General features: G+C 44.0%; 1 protein-coding gene across 1 annotated transcript in view; it reads left to right on the top strand.

Moving 5' to 3' along the window:
* The window catches only part of DNAH11 (dynein axonemal heavy chain 11), a 3,642,058-nt gene that overhangs the window by 2,208,701 nt on the left and 1,408,313 nt on the right, over window positions 1–25,044 (top strand). The window contains exon 54 of the mRNA XM_078663510.1: window positions 9,926–10,049. Within this exon, the coding sequence (XP_078519636.1) occupies window positions 9,926–10,049 (124 nt within the window). The remainder of the gene's footprint in view (window positions 1–9,925; window positions 10,050–25,044) is intronic.

The raw sequence follows: 25,044 nt of genomic DNA, 5'->3' as shown, positions 1-25,044 counted from the left end.
GAGTGGGGTGATCTTTTTGTGGAGGGCAGCTTACTCCCGCGGGATGTGTTACTTTCTAGGATAGGGCCAGGGCTCTCCAAGTTTAAATACCTCCAAATACGAAGCTGGGCACTCTCACAGATTTCTGTTAAGGGCCGATTTCAGCTAGGGGGGAATAACAATATGGTCTCCCTCTTAATTGACAAGCCTGCAGCAAAAAAAGAGGTCTCATTCCGGTACAACTTACTATTGGAGGAGGTCGATGGCGAGTTCCATCTGCCTGATACATTGTGGGCCGCACACATCACAAATCAAAATGTGGAGAATCTATGGTTTGAGTCCTTTAACCCCTTCCATGCTCATGACGGAACGGTTCCGTCATGAGCTACGGTTGAGCTGTGCTCATGACGGAACCGTTCCGTCATGACCACGCCCGTTTCTATTACCGCCCAGCACCGGAGGGGGAAACGCGGTCGCGCTGAAGAGGTTAAGATCTTGTGGAACATAGTAAAACCATCATGGCTACGTCGAAACCATCTTTTTACTCTACATAGGGCATACTATTCGCCTGAGAGACTTTCGAAGTTCCCAAACAGTCCAGTGGTGGCATGCCCTAAATGCGGTCTGGGAGCAGCTTCAGATCTTCATATGTTTTATGACTGCCCTCTGCTATGTTCGTTCTGGGATGCGGTCTGTCTTACACTCACTACTGCATTAGGTTCCCAAGTCCGGCCATGTTACTCTCTTATTATTTTTGGGGTTGCATCAGAATTCCAGGGTTCAGCAGGTTTTTTCCCCGAAGTCCAATGATTACGCTGTTTGGCTATCTTCTTTTTGCATGTTTGTATACCCAATAGGGCGATTTGACACACGATTGGGTATTTGACTGCAGCAAACCACCCCGAGGGTTATCTTGATGTGGTGCCATATGAGCATAGTGTAATACTGTGGGGCGACCAACCTCGTAACATCTAATGCCCTCACCAGTTTAACTGTGACAGTACGCCTATCTCTACGCACCACGACTTAGATACCAAGGGCGGGAATGAGGACAAAAAAAAAAAAAAAAAATAGTTATTCATGGGACTAATTTAGTAAAATTATTTAGAAATAAGAAAATATGGAATGCAAAAAAGGCCAAAATAAACCATCAGGTTGGCCAATCACAATGCATTGTACTTTCTAAGGAGTTGCTCTGTGTTGCTGGTTCTTTCATGGAACATTTTAACACAATTAGAATCGCTAGCATCAGGGGCCTTCTCTCCTTACAAGCAATTTGCGACTTGATGTTCAGATATGTTCCCTGTCTACCGCTCACAAGACATTTCCGATTTATATTTTAATTGTGCAGGGTATTTGATTGCTGTTCCCAGTGTAGAAATAGCCCATTACGGAAAATGTGCTTTTAAGAATAGTAGACTAAATTTTGAATTCAGCAAGGGGTCATCTGTGTAGATCCATTAAGGTTTCTTTATAGAAACTTACAGTTACATTTTGGAAATATTGAAAATTATTTGAAAAAAACAGCCTTTTGTGTCACCATTTTAACCTGTAACTTCTTGTAATTATGACAGCTCTTTGAAAGCAATATACTATTACATCCGGTGGACCTTCCTGGTTGTGGGGATATATAGGACTTGTAGGTTCACCAAGAACCAGACAAACCCAGAGTCAAAAACTGAGCAGCAATTTGCAATGGCTTTTTATTATGTACCGGGTATATAGCAATTATTGTGGGAAAATGTATACATGGAAACATTGGTATGAAAGACACCTATGTATTTCTGAAATGGGAACAAATTATAGAGTTTAGAAACAGTACATATCTGCACATTTTCGAAATTGGGAATACTCATACTAGCATGAGAATTATCGGTCATTTTTCAAAATTACTTCTTTTTTACATAATGTCTTTCATTCGGAAGGCAGAAATGCATCGAAAATCAATAGGTAATAACAGTTTCTTTACAAATATGATTTACCCTGAGTCTCTTGATAAAAATGGTACCTCACTTGTGTGGGTAGGCATACTGACCACAACAGTAAATGGCTCAAAACCCAACGTGAACACACCACATTTTCACAATGAAAATGTACCCTTTTTTTGCCAAGTGTCTAGCTGTAGTTTTTGAACACTAGCTCCGCCGGTACCTAGGAAAACCGAGCAAACCTATACATTTTTTAAAACTAGACACCCAGGGGAATCCAGTATGGGGTGACTTGACTGCCTTTCACTAGCTTCTGTTGCCCAAAATCCCTTGCAAACCTAAACAATTATCAAAAAGCCCACATTTTCCCCACATTTCTGTGGTGGAAAGTCCTGGAATCTGCATGGATCCACAAATTTCTACCCACCCTGCGTTCCCCAAAGTCTTACGAGAAAAATGGTACCACACTTGTGTGAGTCCACCTAATGCCTACAACAGGAAACGGCACAAAGCGCAACGTGGTCACACCTCAATTTCGCAGTGAAAAATTACCCTGTTTTGGCAAAGTGTCTAGCTGTAGTTTTTGAAGCCTAGCTCTGCCGGCACCTAGGGAAACCTAGCAAAACTATACATTTTTGAAAATTAGCAACCAAGTGAATCCAGGATGGGGTGACTTGACTGCCTCCCACCAGGTTATGTTACCCAGAATCCCTTGCAAACCTGAAACATACCCAAAAAAACACATTTTCCACACATTTCTGTGGTGGAAAGTTCTGGAATATGCTTGGATCCACAAATTTCCACCCACCCCGCCTTCCGCTAAGTCTTCCGAGAAAAATGGTACCTCACTTGTGTGGGTCAGCCTAGTGCCTGCAAAAGGAAACAGTGCAAACCGCAACGTGGTCATACCTCAATTTCGCAGTAAAAAATGACCCTTTTTTAGCAAAGCGCCTAGCAGTTCCTTGTGAACCCTAGCTCTGCCGGCACCTAGGGAAACCTACCAAACCCACACATTTCTGAAAAGTAGACACCCGGGGGCTTCCAGGAAGGTATGTAAAGTTCACTTTTTTCAGACATTTTTGTGTGGGAAAGTGTGGCATCACTGGGCTCACACACATTTCCTACCACCCGGTATTCCCCCAGGTCTCCTGATAAAAATGGTGGCTCACTTGTGTGGGAGGCCCAAATACCCACGACAGGCAAGGGCCCAAAACGTAGTGAGGCGACATCAAAATTGCCTATCTCACAACCACCTGGTTTTGCAAGGGGGGTCACCTAGGTTTTTGGCCCCGTGCTCGGTGACCATTTAAGGAAACCTACCAAACCCACACATTTCTGAAAACTAGACACCCGGGGGCTTCCAAGGAGGTATGGCTTGCATGGATCCCCCAAAGTTTCCTTACCCAGAATCCCTTGCAAACCTCAATTTTAACTGAAAAAAATCACTTTTCTCGGACATTTGTGTGTGGGAAAGTGTGGCATCACCGGGCTCACACAAATTTCCTACCATCCAGCATTGCCACAGCTCTGCCAATGAAAATGGGGCCTCATTTGTGTGGGAGGCCCAAGTACCCGCGACAGGCAAGGGCCAAAAACGAAATGAGGCGACATCAAAATTGCCTATCTCAAAACCACCTGGTTTTGCAAGGGGGGTCCCCTGAGTTTTTGTTTTGGCCCCGTGCTCAGCGGCCATTTAGGGAAACCTACCAAGCCCACACATTTCTTAAAACTAGACACCCAGGGGCTTCCAAGGAGGTATGGCTTGCCTGGATTCCCCAACGTTTCCTTACCCAGAATCCCTTGCCAACCTCAATTTTAGCTGAAAAAATAATTTTTATCTCACATTTTTGTGTTTGAAAGTGTGGCATCATCAGGCTCACACAAATTTCCTACCACCCAGCATTCCCCCAGGTCTCCCGATAAAAATGGTGCCTCACTTGTGTGGGAGGCCCAAGTACCCGCGGCAGGCAAGGGCCCAAAACGTAGTGAGGCGACATCAAAATTGCCAATCTCCCAACCACCTGGTTTTGCAAGGAGGGTCTCCTGGGTCTTTGGCCCCGTGCTCGGCGGCCATCTAGGGAAACCTACCAAACCCATAATTTGTTTTAAAGTGGATACCCGCGGGCTTCCAAGGAGGTATGGCTTGCATGGATCCCCCAAAGTTTCCTTACCCAGAATCCCCTGCAACCCTCAATTATAGCTGAAAAAAAATCACTTTTTTCAGACATTTGTGTGTGGAAAAGTGTTGCCCCGGGGGCTTCCAGGGAGATATGGCACGAGTGAGGCATCATTTTTTTCGGGAGACCTGGGGGAACGCTGGGTGGTAGGAAATTTGTGAGAGCCCAGTGATGCAACACTTTTCCACACAAAAATGTCTGAAATGGGAGGGGTACCATTAGAAAGGGGAGATTCTCCCCTTTCCAACGATACCTCTCCTGAGTTTCTACGTGCTCAGGGGGCTGAGATAGCCCCCTGAGAACAGAGAAACTGAAACTGAAATGAGCCTCTTGGCTCATTTCAGTTTCGGTTTCACTGAAATGACGTCAGCGCGACGTGCGCGCTGATTGTCATTTCAGGGAAACCAGGGGGAGGCCTCGGGAGCTGGGGAAGCTCTTCCCCAGCTCCCGAGGCTTTGGGGGAGAAAAGGGAATCCCTCTGGTGCCTGCACCAGAGGGATGTCAGGGGCTGGGTGTCATGACGAGCTGAGCTCGTCATGAGCACACGAGCACTGTGTGCCATGAGCACCCAAGGTGCTAAGGCAGCGATATCACGTTTTTCTAGTAGCAAATTTGAAATCCTGCATTTTTCACACACAGATTTCATCAGGTTTTACCTGCTAACGTTTGTGGGTAGCATCACATTATCAGGCCAATACTACAGCATGTGTTCCAATTGTGGTTCAGGCGCAAACTACTATTGACTTCCAAATCTGGATTTCTATGTCCCTCAGATTAAAGGCCACTGCATATTTTACTGCCTTGGTGTTTTTTTGTTTTGGCATTAGCCAAGACCTTTTAATTTTTCTAAAATTATGTCTATAATATACTTACTTAAAGGTGCTTTCAGCCAGCCCTCTTAACTCATTAGTCTGTTGTCATTCACATTTTGCTTCTGCCCCCTACATCATACAGCATGGGACAATGGGTCAGCCTACTTAACCGCATGCGTGCGGCATGATTCCCCCCCCCGTACGCTGAGAATTTGTAAATCCCTTTATTCATGACGAGCTGGGCTCGTCATGAGCGTGCGAGGAGGCTACCTCATGACGAGCCCAGCTCGTCATGAGCGTCGAAGGGGTTAAGACACTGGATAACTGCCCTTTCAGTGGCTGCATTTTTTTGTACACAAGGAGCACATCTGCTTAGAAGGCCATGCCAGTGTTTTTGATTTTTCTCTATTACTTTAGTGTTGCCTTTGTGTTTAGAGCCTGATAGCAGGGCACTTTTAAAGTAGCCAATGACATCCAGTCTTATCAGCTTCTGTCTTTTATCAATGGTGTTCTAAATGTCTTTTGGAGTGCCTTATTGTTTATCTCACTACTGCGATTTCACAGCTTTACAGATTGCGCCCATTTGAAACTGCTCTGTCCTACATTATGGGTTCTTTCTTTTGTTCTTGCCTTCTTTTTTCCTTCCTTTCTTTCTCCATTGTTCTTTTTCCGTTCTTTCTTGTATTCTTTCTTTCCTTCCTGTTGTCTTCTCTTCCTTCTTTCTTTCTTAATTTTTCTTCTTTCTTGCTTTTCTTGCCTTTGTTTTATTCTTGACTTCTTTGTTTCGTTGGTTTTTGTTTTTATCTCTTTCTTGCTTTTCTTGCCTTCCTTTCTTGTCTATTGGCTTTCTTTCTTTCCAATCTGTTTTGCCAACTTGCTTTCTTGTTTTTTCTTTTTTCATTTTTCTTGTCTTCCTTCATTTTTCCTTTGATTGTTTTTCTTTCCTTCTTTTTCTTTTTCCTTTCATTCTTACTTGCTTTTTGACTTTGTTCTTACCTTATTTCTAGGCTTCTTTCCTTCTTTCATTTTGTATTTCTTACCTTCTTTCTTTCATTTTTCTTTCTTGCCTTTTGTCTTTCTTTCCTTATGTCATGTATTTCTGCCTTTCCCTTCTGTCTGAATTTCTTTCTTTCTTCAGTTTTTATCTGTCTTTCTTTCAATTTCTGTCTGTGTTGCCTTTCTTCCCTTTTTCTAGGTCTTGCATAGGCAGCGCATGCACTGCCTCGAGGAGGCATTACGTAATCAGTATTACTAGGGAAACTCCACCCATTGCGTTTCTCTTTGTTTTGTTGCTTGCCATTGGTGAAATCTGGCATTGCTCTTCTTATCTCGCTCATTGTTGGCTAGTGGTCCGATACGTCACTTTTGTTTCCTCCCGTTTCTGGAGAAAGCAGCATCGACCAACTACAGTTAACTTCCGCTGCAGGGCGGTATCTTTTAATGTAGGGTCTACTTCGTTGTTTTTTTACCAAGGCGTCTGGTCCACGCCCCTCGCTCCTTGTTTATGAAACCAGCAGTCTTTTGGTTGTACTATTTCTCGATGGTACCAGAAATGTTTTTGTTTGTTTTTGCAATTTTATATATCATGTCACCATTAGAGCGCTTTACAAATACCCTGATGACGTTAAATGTTTTCTTTTCTTGCCAACAAGCCTGACTTTGCAGTAACAGGTAACCGGAGTATTCGAGGGACACAGCCTGATATTTATTTGATGGTTTAGAGAACTCTCTTAGCTGTCAAGTTGCATGCCTTCGAGTTAAAGAAGCAAAATACCGAAAGTAACAAAATTGCCTTGTTTGAAAATTTTTGAAATTGTTCCTGTTTTTTGCAACTGTAAATCTAAGCAGCCCTGAACCTCCGCCAGTTAAAGGAGGTTATTCACAAGGATATACGCAGCTTTTTTCCTTCCTTTTATTCTCTCGAAAAGTACACTTGCGCCAGAAAGTGTGCGTTCGATGGGTGCTTCTCTGAAGAACTATGCATACCCCCCGGGACCCATCATTGATGCCCAGTGCACACAAACCTGGGAAGTATGGGACATGTGGGCAAACTTGCGTGCGAGTGGGCATGACCACAGACTAATTTTGATGTAGAACCACATAAGTCTTAAGTTTCGTGGCATCCACATTCACGTTTTGAAATTCACGCACTGGCTTGGGACCCATCTTCATCAAGTAGACATTCCATAAAGTGTGCAAATAGTGAGTTGGATCAGTGAGTTAGTGCAGTATCGATAACATGCGTAACAGTGACTATGGAAGAAAAAATATGAAGTTAAGGAAGGCTTCATCCACCTATGCAAAAGATTTTTTTTCCTTTGCTGATTTTGGCGAAGTTTACTATGCTGAGAAGGGCAATCCACCCACTACTGGACAAATACCTCTTTGCAGCATTCTCAGGATTGGCATAGGTGGTTAACAGGACAGTACTTACATTTGCACAATGACATGCCGCACCCAGATGTCAGCAGAGAAATACCGGTGGGTGTCACTATGTTTAAGTTTAGGGACAAAAGTCCTTAAGTATCTGCCCTTGACTTGAAAAAGTTGACTGAGCAACAACTCTCATTTAAAATGGAATTAGTGCCATTAGTTTCATTCGGCAGTCTCTACCATGATAAAATCAAAAGGTGTCAGAAACTAGACCAGTTACAAAAGAAAAAAGCATTTGCAGTGCAATAGGTCTCGCATTTTCGAAACTTTGACCCATTGGTATTGTAAATGGCAATGCCTTTTATTATTGCAGGTTTTTAAACACATAAATAAAAGGCATTGTCATTTACAATGCCAATAGCTCAAAATCTCGCAAATGCGAGACCTATTGCATTGCAAATGCTTGTCTTTCATGCGTTCTTTTACAAAGGCAAGACACTACCAGCCAGTGGCAGACCCTGTTGACTTTTTTTAGGTCTGTGTTAGCAAATACCTTTTGTTTTACAAAAAATATTAACTATAGGAGTTTTAAGCCAGACTTCATCCATTGGTCTATGGTTGTGTCATTCACCGTTTGTCAAGGGGGCAGTGCATCAGCCCACTTCAACCATTGACACAAAGTAATTCCCATCCGTGTTCGAGAGTACTATGGTAATCTGCGTGTTTTTTAAGACCCAAAAACATTTTTGCCATCAGCCAATGTTTTATTAAGCATCGATGTGGCCCCGGTAGGTTCTCGAACAATAAAAATTTGCAAATCCATGAGAAACAAAATGCCAAAATTCTGGTGCCTAATGCCACGCCTATTTGCTTTGCCAGTACATGTTTAAACATGCAATGGGCACCTCCATAAAGCAGGGTCGGCGGCCTTATAGAGCAATCTGGCTGGGCCAAAAGGGCTTATCGGACAGGTTAGTGCGTGGGGCTTTTTTTGAGATTAATGTGGGCCTGTTAAGCGGTCTTGTGGGATGGTTTTTCCTGTTGATGCGTAATTTCACAAGCATTACATGTAGCAAGCACAAATGCATGCAAGCTCCCATACATTTCAAAACACCTATACAGCGTTTCAGGACAAGTTGAAAATTGCTCCGATTTGTAACTTTTTTTGCTATCTTCTCCGAAGCGGGGGGGAGGGAGTACCTTCCTTTTGATGACAGAGGGTGTTTTCTTTCTCAGACTGACCCTGCAATAAAGCCACAATAATTTAGCAGTGTAGATGCGCTATACACTTTTCACATGTTGCCTTAGATTAGCAATCCATAGTTCTCATCTCGTGGTGTGACATTTGCTGTTCGCAACCCTGTAAATGTACTCCTGTTTAAACACAAAGGGGCCGATTAGGATGGCGGACGGACTTGCGTCCGTCCGCCATCCCAGAGGTGGAGGGACCGTCCGCATGGGCTGCGGCGGTCCCTCCGTGCAAATTAGGATGTGACCGCCACCCTGGCGGTCACATCCTGGATATTTAACATTGCGGCGGGTGCTGCTTCAAGCAGCACCCGCCGCAATGTTAAAAGTGCATGTTTAACATTTACATGCACAAAGCGGCAGGCACCGCGCGGTGCCTGCCACTTTGTGCATGTAAATGCTGGGGGGTACCATAGGTACCCCCCATGTGCACCCCCCACCCGCCTACACCCTGGGGGCCCGCAACGGGCCCCCATAATCAAAAGTACACATGCTTTTCCACGGCGGAAAAACTGCCGCGGAAAAGCATGTTTACAAATGTTTCCTAATTTGGCTGGTGGTGTCTGATAGACACTGCCAGCCAAATGAGAGCTTTTCCGCCGCGGTTGTAATCTGACCTGCGGCGGAAAAGCAGCGGACAGAAACCAAGACCCACCAGCCATCGTAATGCGGCGGTGGGTCTTTGGTGACTCCGCAGAGGATTTTCCGCCTCCTCCGGGCCGGAGGTGGCTTCCGCCGGCCCGGAGGAGGCGGAAAATCCTCCATCCTAATCGGCCCCAAAGACTGGATAGCACAGTTTTTATACGCTGGGTTTGATTTCAATTAACATCTGAAAAAGAAATATGCGTGATGGACTTTCATACTTAAGTTGCGTTATGTATAAACGGTAATTTTGTAGTGCACTTTTTAATGTGCAAGAATACAACATCCTAATTTACAGAATATTTTTGCCATGACCATTATGGCTTTTACAGGCGTACTTTAGAATGTTTGCAAAATTACATTTTGCTGTAACATAGATGTGTCGATCTACAAATACAAAAGGCATCACATGTGCAATCTGCATAAACAAAAACATGCTGCAGGCATTGCTCGTAGTGGCTGGTTGTTGTTTGAGCAATTAGGGAGGCTTCATTGGGAATTGCTTGGCAACCCTACTGCAATATCAGACTGCACTACACAAAGATGTGTTTTCATTGATTAACAGCCTTTCCTTAGCTGCTCTGGCACATTGTTGTGCCAAAACACAGGTTCACTTCATTGAACTGCTAAAACCGTGCAATGTTTTCTATGTTTCGAAAAGTAAACAGAAATAATTTGGCGTGAAACACACAGAGCTACACGGGAGGCATATGGCGCTTTGTTAAAATTTTAGCAAAAAATAAATTATACCTTCCTTTACTTACAGGTAGACCTTGCCAACTTGTACATCAAGACAGGAGCCAAGAACATGCCCACTGTGTTTCTGTTAACAGATGCCCAGGTTCCAGAAGAACACTTCCTTGTGCTGATTAATGACTTATTGGCATCAGGTAATTAGAGCAACACATTTTTGAAAAATGTCTTACCAGTGACAAATTATCAGTGGTTACTGTGAACTTTAAAAAGAGATAATTTGTCTTTGAGGTTTTTACCTGGGCAAATTGTTGGGATAAGCCGGTAGACCAATTTACCTTACAGTGCGCGTCACTTAATGTGTCTGCAGACTTGCTGACCTTTAACAGACCTTTAAAAAATATAGATCGCGGTGCAGTGTTTATGCTTAGTGCTTTCATTGAATCAAATGAGGACACGCTCATGATTTACTATTTTTGAAATTTCGAGTTTATTTTTGCTGACTGTGCACATAGAAAACAAATTAATCTTCATTTATGAACAAGATCAACAAGCATTCCGTTGATGAGGCTTGCATGTTTATTGTGAGAAAGTGCCTCTTTTGCATGTTTGCCCTCCACTTCTTGCCTGGTTTTGATGTGTTATCAAATGTATATACAGGGTCCATTGAAGTTTACAAAAACAAATGAAGGAGCATCCTCAGGACGCAGTGTCCTAGTGATCAAATGTGGAAGGAAAGAGATGCAAGTAAAGAATTTTTTTTTTCTTTTTATAAACCCCTCACTCACCAACCTGGTTGGTGACATGCTCCTGTTTGCTGCTTAATTTTGGAGAAACTCTTGCCTTGCCTTGCCATCAGGATATAGTGCAGCTTCGCCCTTTAAACCATCTGTGAGACACCGGAGCTGCCCGCCTGCCTCCCGCCCCCTCTCTAGTGCTTGTCATCTGCCTAGTGTGGCCGCCGAGCGGAGTGCGGACTGGGACCACATTTCCCATCACCCCATGCGCTCCACGCTTCAACAAACCGCGCCAGGAGGCGCATAAAAAGAGCGTAAACCCCGCCTCGCGGGACGCCGGGCGAAGCCCGGGCCAAGGGCGGGCCCGTCCAAGCCCGTCAAAGACCGGGTAAGACTGGACTGGGCCACCTTTCTAACGTTTCAACTTATATCTATTGACTGCGACTTCATTTTTGCTTGTTTGCACTACCGCATTGCTTTCTGGAGAAAAAACTGTTTGTTTGCTCTTTTAATAACCGGTCTACTGTGTATTGTGAAATATGTCAACTAGAGGTAGCAGGAGGAAAACGACACAAAGTTTGGCTCAGATTACTGACCCGATCGACCAATTCATTATCAGGGCTAATGAAGCAATAGACCAGGGTATAATACTCCTGGACCGACGAGTATCGCAAGACCTAGCTCAAGCAAAACGGTCCTCGTTAGGTCCCTTGGCGCTAGCGCAAACTCCTATTCATCAGCGGGAGAAGGTTGCTGTACTGGAAACACGCGTAGACATCCATGGTATGCCCAACTTGGTGGATTTGTCGGCGTCCATATCGCTGCTGGACTCGCAATTGAGTCGGGCTCTTGAAACAACGCCCGACATCTTTGCTAGCCCAGTTCGGGTGGATCCTATACCGGTTCAACCAAGGGGGATAAGGGAAGGTGTAATCCCGAAGCGGAGGAGACCAAGTAAAAAACAAGTAAAAAAACGCATAAAAATGCAGCTAAGACACTGTCTCACACTCAGGGGGTGGGAAGAATTACATCAGATTTAAGGGAGCAGAGTAACCCTCCGAATGAACGGAACATTGAAAACGATACAACTAATCCCCTCTTAAGTATTGTGGACCCCAACGCTACTGATAACAACACCGAGGCTGATAACACGGGTGGTGACACGGGTGGCAGATGCAAAGTATTTGATGTCAACAATCAATTATTGGCCAGGATAGAAGAAATAATTAAGATCCAACTACAGCCAATCCAAGTGAGCCTCACCACTATCGAGAAACAACTAGCAGCAATGACCCTAACCGTGAAGAACCCAAACAACCAGAAGGGTTAGGGATGGCAGGGGGCACAAAAAATAAGACTGCCAATACCACGTCAGGGCAATGTACCAAAAGTTTCCCTGTCGGACTTACAGCTTCAAAAGTAAAGCCTCCTCAAGACTTGACTAAAAAGGTTCCTGAATCACAAAAAAATCAAGCCCCAATAAACAACCCTACTAAAGATCTTCCCAAAAATGCTGTCTTAAGTAACCATCCTTCGAGAAATAACCACATGGGAGAACGGGCTAAGGGAGGGGGGAGCCAGCCCACAAACCCTCCAATAAATCTTCCGCCTAAAGCGAGTCCATTCGTAGTTATTATGACGGGGGTTCCTGAGCTAAGTTATAACACTGAGGAACCCAGTTGGTCCCTAAAAAATAAGGTTCACCATTGGCTGAATGTCAATAGACCACTGCCACAAAATTGTGTCAGCAGGATTATCACGGTGCGTAGGGTTCCCTGGATTGGCCACGAACTGAAAAGAACTTCGGGTGACTGTATTATAGTCAATTTCGAGGATCCCCGTGTGGTGGATCACATCTGCTCATGGGGCTCCTTGGAAAAAAAGGATGGAATAAGTACCAAACGCCTATCTTTCTTCTACCCACCAGTAGCCCGCTATATCGAAGGACCAGCGCCTTGAGACCCTCCGGGTGAGTAGTGCGCTATATAAATGCTATGATTGATTGATTGATTGATTGGAACCAAGTAGGCAATAGGTATGGGAGAAGTGAACGGGCAGACTGGTCAGGCAATGACAGGAGAGATTTAGTGTTTAGGGAAGGTTGGGGTGGTATACCAACTTCTAATAGATACAACTGTTTAGAGATGGTTGATTGACCATCATTATGTTCTGAGCAGGTTTGTGTAGGTCCAAGGAATCACAATGACAAACCTGCTCAAACATCTGAAAGCTCTATAAACGACCGATCTCCCGAGACAACTTTTATACCAATTGACACACCAATTCTATCCAATAAGTCATTTATTAAACCAAACATATTAGCTGCACAAGAAGAAGAGCTAGTAGCATTAGAGAATACTTACAGAATTTTTAGTATTGAAAAAGATAGCCTATACAGTTTGGGATCCCCCTCCAAAGCAGTAAATAAAGCAATAACAAGAGACCCCACCAAGAGAGTGACACAAGATAACTTGCAGACTCAACACATGCCTTCTTTTTCCAAAACACCTGACTCACAATTAAGGATAATGTTTTGGAATATAGCGGGTCTAGCCCCAAAACACACTGATAATAGTTTTTTTAATCTGGTAAATTTGAGCAATATAATCTGCTTTCAAGAAACGTGGCTTAACGATCCGATCCACCTATTGGGCTATAAGACATCTTTTTCTGCAGCAAAAAGATCGACCGCTGGCAGAAGTAAGGGTGGTCTAATCACATATGTCTCAAATATCCTGACCTGCGAGGAAATTATCCCTCTAAAGCTAGAGCAAAACTACCAACTAATAATTTTACGAAGAAATAGACAAGCTGTTTATATTCTCGTAAACGTTTATAATAACTTGAACTCAGGCGAAGTAACAGTGTTGATAAATGAGATTTCTCTCTTGCTGCAGGATCTACGAATAAAGTATATAAACGATTCCCCTACATTAGTTTGGGGTGGTGATTTTAACTTACATCTATGCAAAAAGAGTAACACCCTTAATTGTGGGATCTTTGACGATGAGGAAAATGGTTTAACACATTTTACACATACGGTAGAGGGCAATAAAATGAACGAGATAATGGTTGAAACAGATATGGGGTTTGCTAATGAGCTAAAGACCCCCCCAGTTATATTTTTCCAACATTTAATGGAAGGGGTCTGAAAAGCCTAATAGACTATGTTTTAGTTTCGTCTAGTAAGGCTTCATACATCGATAACTTTGAAACTGTCAACAATGTGCTCAGTGATCATTTCCCCATAAGTGTTGTCTTACAGGAAGTCCAAAGTAGAGGAGAAATTTCTCAGTTAAACCTGTTAGACCAGCAGGAGCTAACATTAGACCGGTTAAATGGATTTACGTTAAAATGGGGGAAACTTGATCAGGAATCTGTAACTACTAAAATAGTTAGACAAAGCAAGCAAGCCATAGAAAAGTGCCTCGACCCTTTGGCCACCCCAAAACAAGTTTTGGCTAGCTACAGTGGGATTGTCGAAAATATAAAGAAAGAACTAACCCGAAACTGTAAACAAAATAAGAAAGTTAAAAAGGGTTGGTTTAGTTCAACATGTACAAAAGTGTACACAAAGCTAAAAAAGGCCCTAGCCAGAGAAAAGAGAGATAGGGAGGAGGTCAAAAGATTAAGAAAGGCTTATGCATTAGCCTTAAAAATTAGAAAAAAGGAGGCACAAGCTGATCTATGGAGTCAACTCCTGAAAAGTAGTACACTAAAGGATAGTGCAGCCTTCTGGCAAATAGTGAGGTCCCCTTTTTTACACGAGAAAGTAGACTCACCATCTTTAGATGTTGCAATTGATGCTAAAGAATGGGTGAAGTATTTTGCCCATGTATTTAGCCAGGAGAAAGGGCATGGAATAGACCCCTCAGAACCTTTGATCCAAGTCCAATACCTACTAGGCCTGCAGTTTTCGCATAAAGAAGTAGTAAACGCAATAAAAACCTCTAAATCCGGAAAGGCTCCTTGACCGGACGGGGTCCCAGTGGACCTCTTCAAATATAATTCAGACTTATGGTCCCCGATACTTACCAATGTGTTAAATGCTGCTAAAGAGGTTGGCTTAATCGAATCTTGGTCAACCTCAACACTGGTTCCTATTTTTAAAAAAGGAGATAGAAATAGTCCATCTTATTACCGACCCATTTCACTCCTGGGTTCACTTGGGAAGATGGCTGGACGCATTCTTCTCGACCGTCTCCAGGAGTGGACTAACAATCAGAACGTAATCTCAGACTTACAATATGGGTTTAGGGAAGGATTAAGCACGGTGGACCAGGCCTTGAACCTGACTTTGTTGGCAGGAAAGTACGTCCAGGCCAAGGGAAGCTCCCTACACATGGTATATGTTGATTTGTCCGCAGCATTTGACTGTGTTATACATTCAAGGCTGTGGACAATCATCTTACAAATGGGAATAGACCCTTCAGTTGTCAACTTCCTGCGAGAATTATATACAGGAGCTACAGGAAAAGTAAGATTTGGGACCAAAGGCAAACTAACGGATAGTTTTGTGGTGGAGAAGGGGGTCAGACAAGGGTGTGTGCTGGCCCCCTTCCTATTTACCATGTATACCAACGGACTTGAGGTTGCCATGCTTGAGGGCAGTGAAGATCTTCCCACAATTGCTCATTGGCAGATACCAGCTTTATTATACGCCGACGACGCGGTCATTCTTGCCAGAACCCCAGTCCAGCTCCAACGGGTTCTGGATAAGTATTGTTTGTTTATGGCAAGTCTGAATCTTAAAGTAAATATAAGAAAAACCTATGTGATGCATGCTGGCCTAAAACGTTGAAAAGTTAAGAATATTTATGTGAATAATGTTGCCCTTGATCGAACAACAACATACCGCTATTTAGGGATTTTTATTGACGACGCATTTAAGTGTAGGGAAGCTATTAATTCAAGAAAACTAGTATTCCTAAGGGCCACAACTGCATTAAAAGCATTTGCGCAGAAACTGGGAAAGAGACCACCAGCAGAAATGCTCAAGATATATAGCGCAAAATGTGTCAGTGCTGCAACCTGAGGAGCAGGGGTTTGGGGACGTGTAAACGCTGACCAGCTCCAGAAAATTGAAAACTCATTCCTAAGATACTTGCTGGCAGTGCCGAACAGTACCACAACATACGGGTGTCATCTTGAATTGGGGTTGGATTACATATCAGACACCATAAAAATCCAACCAGTTATGCTGCGGCGCCGTATTTGGGTTACGGAACAATGTCATTTGACAAGATCGATTGTTCAGGACTGTATGAAGCTTGAAAACCTGGGGAAGATTAAATGGTTGGCATATGTTAAGGCATTTCTAAAAGATATAGGTCTTACAAGATTTTTTAACGATCCAACAACAATATTGGACCTTTCAAGGAAAGAATTAAAGACAGCCTGTTTGACACATCTGGGACAACTGCGTTTATTAAACGAGATAGGGAAATCCTCTGTCCAACAAATCTTGTTAGCGCAAACTGTTTTTACTATCCAGCCATACTTACAGTATAATATAAATCAGTATGGAAAATTTTTGTTGACCCGATTTAGGTTTAATATGTTCCTTCGCATGATTTCTTTTCCCTCCCAAAATGATTGGTCCTCAAATTTGTCGTCTTGTCCCTGTGATTTTATTTCCCCACAATCTACTATACATGTACTCTTTTTTTGCAAGTTTTATATAACACCACGCAGGCAATGGATAGTTCCGCTTCTGAAAGAACTGGGGATGCGTCAGGGTCGCCCAGCCTTTTTGGCTCTCCAGTACTTAGAAAATGAACTTATAGCAACATCTATAGTCCACTTTCTCAAATTCTGTATTAGACATCGTACCAATCTTTGACAAATGTACAGGTTTTATGAACTGTGATGACTCTGATCTGGTTGGAGTAGTTGTAATACAACTAACAAGCGTAAGCGTAATTGACACTGTACTTCATACGATGTTTTATAACCTACCCATGAAACTGTAAATATATGTACAACTAGATTTTAACAGACAATAATGTCAAATTGGTTTTATCTGTTTTTAAACAAACTATGTAAAAAACGTATTTTATGGACTTTTATGGTATTTCGATAACTATGAAAAACCGAATAAAGATAATTTGATTTGATTTGACATGCTTCATCATCGGGGTCCACCCAAGTGACCGAGTGTCACTCAGGTGTGCTTCGACGCCTGCAACTGCAGCGGAGCTGGTAATTCTGTGAGTTGTGAAAGTGATGGAATTAAAAAGTGTACTACATGTACTCCCTCTATTCTTTACTCTAGAGTCATTAATTCATTCATTCAAATTCCTTTATTCGGTTTCCATAATTTGTAGAAAAACCATAAAAGTACAGATAAAATCATTTTTCAAGCAATAAATACAATTAGTACAGTCAGTGCATTGCAAATTAAGTGATTAAAAAAGAGACGATTAAAACAGAGTGCTTCAAGTCAAAGGGCAGGTGCGTCAAGAATTAACCAAGATTAGAGCGATGTTTAACACAGAACTTCAGAAAGCAGGCTATAGACTTAGCATACAATTTGTTTTCTAGAAGTTGAAGCACGAGGAAAGCTGGGCGACAACATCGTAAACCCATTGATCTCAATATCGGGATTATCCATCGGCTTCGTGGATTTACATAAAATCTACAAAATAGCACTGTGTGGATTGGAGATTGTAAGGAAACATCATCACATAGACATACAGTTAGATTCCTAGACCAGTCATTCTGTTGCGGGAAAGTTATTAAACAATGAAAAATATTGAATCTAAAACGAGATAATAAAATTTTTTCATATGTATTCAGATTGTACGTTAAATATGGCTGTACAGTAAAAGTGGTCTGGATAGCTAAGGCATGTTACACTGAACTTTTACCAATCTCACTAGAAAGTCGCAGCTGCCCTAGATGCAACAAGCATATCTTTTTAATTCTTTCCTCGATATCTCAGATATGGTTTGTGGATGATTACAATATCTCACGAGGCCTAAATCATCCAGAAATGTTTTCACGAAGACTAGCCAGCTGATCTTATTCATTTTATCTAACATGAGGCAGTCTTGAATAAGGCCTCGTGGCAATTCACACTGTTCCGATGACCAGACACGATGCCATAACAGAATTGGTTGGATTCTAACAATATAGGATATATATTCCAACCCCAACTCTAAGTGGCAACAATATGTTGAGGAACTCTGTGGGACTGCGAGTAAATATCTTAGGAAGCTATTCTCAATCTTCTGTAAAACATCCACATTGGCGTGGCCCGACACCCCTGCGCCATAACTGGCTACACTAATACATTTCGCTTGATATATCTTTATCATTTCCGGGGGGACCTCTTCCCTATCTTCTGGGCAAATGCTACAAGAGCCGTGGTAGCCCTGAGGAATAATAGTTTCCTCGCATTTATAGCCTGCGTCCATGAGGACTTATTATCAATTAAAATCCCTAAATAGGGATACGAAGTCGTACACTCTAACTTGATAATAAAAATGTCTTTTGTCATTTTTGTTCTGGGGCCTGCGTGCATTACGTAAGTCTTTTTTATATTAACCATAAGGTCCAAACTCGCCATGAAGCTACAGTATTTGTCTAGGACACGCTGGGGCTGCAGAGGAGTTCTTGCCATGATCACCGCATCGTTGGCGTATAATAGTGCCGGTATTGGACGCCGACCGATGGTAGGCAGGTCCTGACTCCCTTCCAACATTACTGATTCTAGCCCATTGGTATAAAGGGTGAATAAGAAGGGAGCCAGGACACAGCCTTGCCTCACCCCCTTCTCCACCCGAAACGATTCGGTAAGTTCTCCCCTAAGTCCATACCTGACTCTTGCTGATGCACCCGAATATAGCTCACGAAGGAAATTTACCAGTGGTGGATCAATACCCATTGCCATAATTATTGACCACAATTTTGTGTGGCTGACGCAATCGAAAGCCGCAGTCAGATCAACATAGGCCATGTGCAAGTACCCCCCTTTAGCTCGAGCGTATTTCCCCAATAGGAGTGAAAGATTCAAAGCTTGCTCCACAGTGCCCAATTCTTTGCGAAACCCGTACCGTAAATCGGAAATTATTTTATGGTCGGTGGCCCAATCCTGGAGACGTTCTAGAAGGATACAGCCTGCGACCTTGCCACGGGAATCTAGGAGGGATATGGGTCGCTAGCACGCAGGGCTATGTCGGTCGTCCTTTTTAAAAATCGGTACTAAAATAAAAGCAGATTCAACTAGGCCTACCGTGTTGGCAGCTTCAAGCACTCTTGTGAGAATAGGGGACCATAAATCCGAAATATATTTAAAAAAATCCACCGGGACCCCATCGGGTCCCGGTGCTTTTCCAGATTTAGAAGCCATTAGAGCGTTAGTCACCTCTGTGTGTGTAAAAGCTAGAGGGATTGGATATACTGACTGTGTAGGCAATACTTCCCTCCCATCTTTTTCGGATTGTTCCAAATTTACATGAGGAGTCATGCTAAATATTTGGGAAAAGTGATTGACCCATGTTTTACTGTCCACAGCAACATCTATTTTAGGGGAATCATTCATATCTATAAGGAAGGGGTTTTTAACTACTCTCCAAAAATTGGCACTATCGTTCATAGAACAACTTTTATGTAGTTATTCCCATAAACCATTTCTTATTTCAGTTTTTTGGGTTTTTAGGGCCACATTATAGGCCTTTCGAAGTCAAGTGATCTCATCTTTATTCCGAGTGGTTTTATGGAGTGCAATTTTTAGTCTCGAGTAAGCTTTTGTACACTCTGTGTTAAACCATCCCTTTTTAGAATTCCCTTTTTTTGATTGTTTTTGACTTAGTTCTTCTTGTACAATTCTAGTAATGATTATATAGCTGGACAATATTTCTTCATGGGAAGTGTTGGGATTAAGGCAGGTTTCAAGTAGGGGCAAAGCTCGCTTAACCACATTAGCTGTCATTAAGGCTGGATCAATTTTTTCCCATTTTAAGGAAAAACCATTTAGCCTATCTCATTTCAAAGTTTGTTGGTCCAGAAGGCTCAAATGGTCAGGCTTCCCCGAAGCTGTTGCTAACAATAATGAAAGACTATTGGGAAGTGATCGCTAGTTGCATTGTTAATTGTATCAAACTTCCGCATAATTGGTACAATACTATAAGAAACAAGTATATAATCAATTGTACTAGTGAGCCCCCTCCCAATAAATGTGGAGGGAAAAAAGTAACTGGGGGAACTACCAATTCATTAGCAAAACCCAGCTCCATTGCAAAGAGGATCTCGTTCATGCGGTTGCCAATATAAGGGGGACATTAGGATGGCGGATTTCCCGCATCCTCCGGGCCGGCGGAAGCCACCGCCGGCCCGGAGGATGCGGGAAAACCACCGCGGATGCTGGCAAGACCCACCGCCAAATTAGGATGGCTGGTGGGTCTTTAAATCTGTCCGCCGCTTTTCCGCCGCGGTCGCCTTCCGACCGCGGCGGAAAAGCATTAACATGGCTGGCGGTGTCTATCAGACACCGCCAGCCATATTAGGATGGCGGAATTCATATGCTTTTCTATGGCGGCTTTTCCGCCGTGGAAAAGCATACGGACATTGACTTCGGGGGCCCGTTGCGGGCCCCCTTGGGGAAGGGGGGTTGGGGGGTGCACATGGGGGGTACCTATGGTACGACCCTGCATTTGCGTGGACAAAGCTACAGGCACCGCGCGGTGCCTGCTGCTTTGAGCACGCAAATGCCGTGCCTGCATTTTTAACATTGCGGCGGGTGCAGCTTGAAGCTGCACCCGCCGCAATGTTAAAGATTGAGGATGTGACCGCCACCCTGGCGGACACATCCTAATCTGCACGGATGGACCGCCGCAGCCCCTGCGGACGGTCCCTCCTACTCTATGGTGGCGGACGGACTCAGGTCCGTCCACCATCACAATCGGCCCCTTAAGTGTGGGAAAAATGTGTTCAATTATTCCCACCCTCGTCCTGGATTCCGCAGTTATTACTGTTATTCATTTTGCAAAGTGATAAATTAAAATCACCGCCCCAGATCAATATAAACGATTTCCAAAATACTTAGTTCGCAATTCTTGTAAAAGAAAGAAAATATTATTTAAAACAACAATTAAGTCAACTTGATGGAGATTATTATAAAAATTGACCAAGAAGTAAACGGACGACTTATTTACAGTTAGCTTGAGGATCTGATAGTTACTTTCCAACCTCAATGAAACAATCTCCTTGAAGGCAGAAACGTTTGATATGTACGTTATTAGACCCCCCTTCTGCCTTCCCAAAATAGAAGGCAAAGCATTCGAAAAATAAGTCTCATACCCCTCCAAATGAATTGGGGTGGTTGACCAGGTCTCTTGTAAACACACGATATTGTGTTTCCCCACCAAATCTAGCCAAATATCATTTGGCTTTTTGGAATGAAGCCCCGCTACATTCCAAAAGACAATATCAAATTTTAAGTCTCTTGGTACGGGCTGACCTGTCGAAACATGGATGAATGCCTCTGTATTTAGTATAGAGGGCGTCTGCTCGGCTTCATTCTCTACCACAATAATATTAGACCCTACATCCTCGAGCACTATAAATGGTTCTGGGCGTTGCTGCGGGTTTTGATTTAAGTAATTGGCTACGTTCAGGCTGCCAGGACAAGTTCCCAATGCTTGCGTATCAAGAACACTAAAATCCAAACTAGGAATTGCAGGCAGTGATCCGCTTATTGGAATGTCCACCGATTTCAGTCATTCATTGTCGTCCAGCCCTGAAAGAGCATCGAATCTATTATGGGTATGGACGAACTGCGATTGAGCTTGATGAATGAAAGGATTTCTCCGATTAGAGGGGATCTGATTATTTCTTCTGGGAGGATAGAAGAAGCCCAGTGGTAAGATGTTTATCCCAACAGCATCTACAGTGTGATTTGCACCAAACCTCAAAATTTCATTTACCAACAACGGTGAACCAAATGTCATGACTATGCAGTCACCTGCTAGCATTTTTTCGCGTAACCCCACCCACTGAACTTGTCTAACCATTTTAAACCCCTGGAATAACTGTCTATTTAATCCTACCCTAGTACTCAACCAATGTAATGATTTACTTTTAAGCGATACCCATGATTCCTCCTCAGCAACTTGCTTTTTGGGTGCGTTACCCAGGACAATAATGTAAGGGGTAGCTTCCGGGGGGAGATCTAGATGAATGTCTGTAACAGGTGGGTCCCCGGGAAGAAGTGTTGTTGGATATGCTTGTTGTTGCTGTTGGTAGGAAAGAGTCGATTGTACCTGAGGTGTAGGGACTAGAGAGGTTATAGAGCTTTTATTGTGAATATTAGTTGATGTTTTGAGCAGATGCTCTGCCCGGTTGTTTTTATTTGCTATGGATCCATTATCGTTCAAAGTTCTGCTATTTACAGCCCGGTCTGCTCCCTTATTTGCACTGGCCACGTTTAATGGTAACTGTAGTTTCACTGCAGGGATGTTAGTGTTCATACTAACATTATCACAACTATTCAAGCTTTGGGCCGCTAGGTTGAGCTTGCTGCTGAGAAGATCCTCTATGTTGGTCATTCTGGTTGAAAGCTGGTCCATCCTGACCCTTACATAAAGATCTAATCTCTCCACCAAAGTTACAAAATTCTTGATATCCAATTGAGTTGTGGAACTACTAGGTGGTTCGGCCTTTCGCTTTGACTGACCTCTATGCTGTCCTGCTCGTTTTTTCCCCTGAGGGGTACTTTTCACAAATTTTTTCAGGTTAGAAGAGGAATGAATTACAACTTGAGCTATATCTTTCGCGATGTTTTGGCTATCGGATTTTTATGCTTTTTTGAGGGGGGTTGCGAAGGGGAGTCACTGACAATAGATAGAATCTCGTCAGAGCTTGGTTGGATGCAGCCATTAGAGGGATTTTCAGCTATCTTCCCTGGGTCTAGTTGAATGACTTCGTCACGATGAAGTGACTCCTGACTTAGCCTCGAGGAAGTGCCTTCAATTGACTCCTCAACCGATAGGATCTGTTTATCTAACACTCCTACTGCCCTCGTTAAATAATTCAGGAGAGTTTGCTGAGAGTCTGGAGTAGACTTATCACCCCTGGGAGGTTTGGGACTCACTAATTTCCATTTACCCATAACGGTAGACGTTTTTCTAACCTCCTAGCAGAACCAAATAGTGTTGATATTATCAATACACGTTTTACTCAGAGCAATAGTTAATATTAAAGAACAAAACCAAGGGACTTGGCCCAGCCCGGCCTCATCCGGTCAAAGACGGGCAAGGACGGGCCCGCCCTTGGCCCAGGCTTTGCCCGGGCGTGCCCGCGCGCGTCCCACACCGCGGGACCTCTCTGGCAATTTTATCCCCTTGAGTCAGCTGGTTCACGAAGGATTACGCCGCACTTCTCGCGGGACCGCACTGCCAGGTGGGAGATGTAGTCTCTTGGCAGAAGCGGCCCGCGATCCGGAGGTCGGCGACAGCAGCAGCGGGTCAGAGAGATCCCCCTATGGTGTTCCAGGGACAGAGGGGGCAATCCAAAATCAGCAGAAGGTGTTAGAACAGTAAGGGCGTCCCGCGCCGCGGGAGCCCTCTGGCAATTTTAGCCCCTTGAGTCAGCTGGGTCACGAAGGATCACGCCGCACCTCTCGCGGGACCGCACTGCCAGGTGGGAGATGTAGTCTCTTGGCAGAAGCGGCCCGCGATCCGGAGGTCGGCAACAGCAGCAGCGGGTCAGAGAGATCCCCCTATGGTGTTCCAGGGACAAAGGGGGAAATCCAAAAGCAGCAGAAGCGGTTAGAACAGTAAGGGCGTCCCGCGCCGCGGGAGCCCTCTGCCAATTTTAGCCCCTTGAGTCAGCTGGGTCACGAAGGATCACGCCGCACCTCTCGCGGGACCGCACTGCCAGGTGGGAGATGTAGTCTCTTGGCAGAAGCGGCCCGCGATCCGGAGGTCGGCGACAGCAGCAGCGGGTCAGAGAGATCCCCCTATGGTGTTCCAGGGTCAGAGGGGGCAATCCAAAAGCAGCAGAAGCGGTAAGAACAGTATGGGCGTCCCGCGCCGCAGGAGCCCTCTGGCAATTTTATCCCCTTGAGTCAGCTGGGTCACGAAGGATCACGCCGCACCTCTCGCAGAACAGCACTGCCAGGTGGGAGATGCAGTCTCTTGGCAGAAGCGGCTCGCGATCGTGAGGTCGGCGGCAGCAGCAGCGGGTCAGAGAGATCCCCCTACGGTGTTCCAGGGACAGAGGGGGCAATCAAAAAGCAGCAGAAGCGGTAAGAACAGTAGGGGCGTCCCCTCTAGAGTCATGTGTCACTATTAAAAAAGTTGGGGTACTTTTACTGGTATGGATTTGCTGTATAGCGTTTTAGGACCCTAGTGTAATTTTCCCGATTCATGCCCTTATATAGGTATAAAATACCATATCCTTACATAGGCATAGAAATCATAACCATATTAAGACATAGCTCAAGTAGTCCTAATACGGCTTGGCTACTTCCACTAGTTTCAAAAATCTACAACGATTTCTTGGAAAAACCTGCCTTCAGCAGTCAGGGAGTTTTCAGAGAATTAAGTCTCTGATGACGTTATTATATCCAATCTTACGTCAAACTCGGCACCTTCAAGGTATAAATATGCCCACACTTGTCCAAACAAACACACGGTGGTTTGGAGCAGTTTGACTATCTACTTGCCCGACGCGCCCTGCTGCAGCAAGTGCCGAAAGAAGCCGACCCTCCAGCTGACGCACTGAGAGACGCTGTACTTTCTCCTGCCGAGAAATCCAGCTCCAGTGTTTCCAGGCTACCCGTCTGGGTTGCTGGGAAATCGACTCCTGAGAGAGATAGAGATACAAGACCACTTTCATTCTAAACCAAGGTAAGGAGCTAATTAGACTGTGGAAAAGTAAATTTTGTCGTGTTCTGTGTCCCTACGCCTCATCCATCATATGTTATGTGTGCATGACCAATATGCATATGTTACTCCCCATGTCTGATTAATGACGCAATTACAGTTGTGTCCACCTCTAGTATGCCAGTTTCCAGTCCTCGTGAATACTACGAATATCAGGCCTATGTAAAGCTACGTTGCCACGTTTCTCAGTGTGCACGTTATTCCATTATAAAGTCCCCGTTTCCAGGCCTCAACAGGGCCCGGACACTAGATTCAGCTCCTGTCTCCTGAAGCCTCGCTGAGGAGCGACACAGCCCCCACCTGTATCCTCGACCTTTCACTTACTTCCTGCCTCGCAGTGCCCGGTGCAGCTTGGCTCTGCCTCTGAGTCTGCCAAAAGTATGTTATAGTTCCAGTTATCAGTTTAGTCCTCCTTCTCTGCATTCCTAAGCTACTGAACTGCATCAGTAGTTTCCGTCATTGTCTAGCCTTCACGTCTCCATGTTAGAGAAATACTGTATTTACTGGTCATTTAATATTCTTCATCACGCACTACATGTAGAATAATGCATGGCCCAGTCTTAGAG

This window comes from Lissotriton helveticus, chromosome 10 (genome assembly GCF_964261635.1).
Source record: "Lissotriton helveticus chromosome 10, aLisHel1.1, whole genome shotgun sequence".
NCBI lineage: Eukaryota > Metazoa > Chordata > Amphibia > Caudata > Salamandridae > Lissotriton > Lissotriton helveticus.
This window is presented reverse-complemented; position numbering and strand designations above follow the sequence as displayed.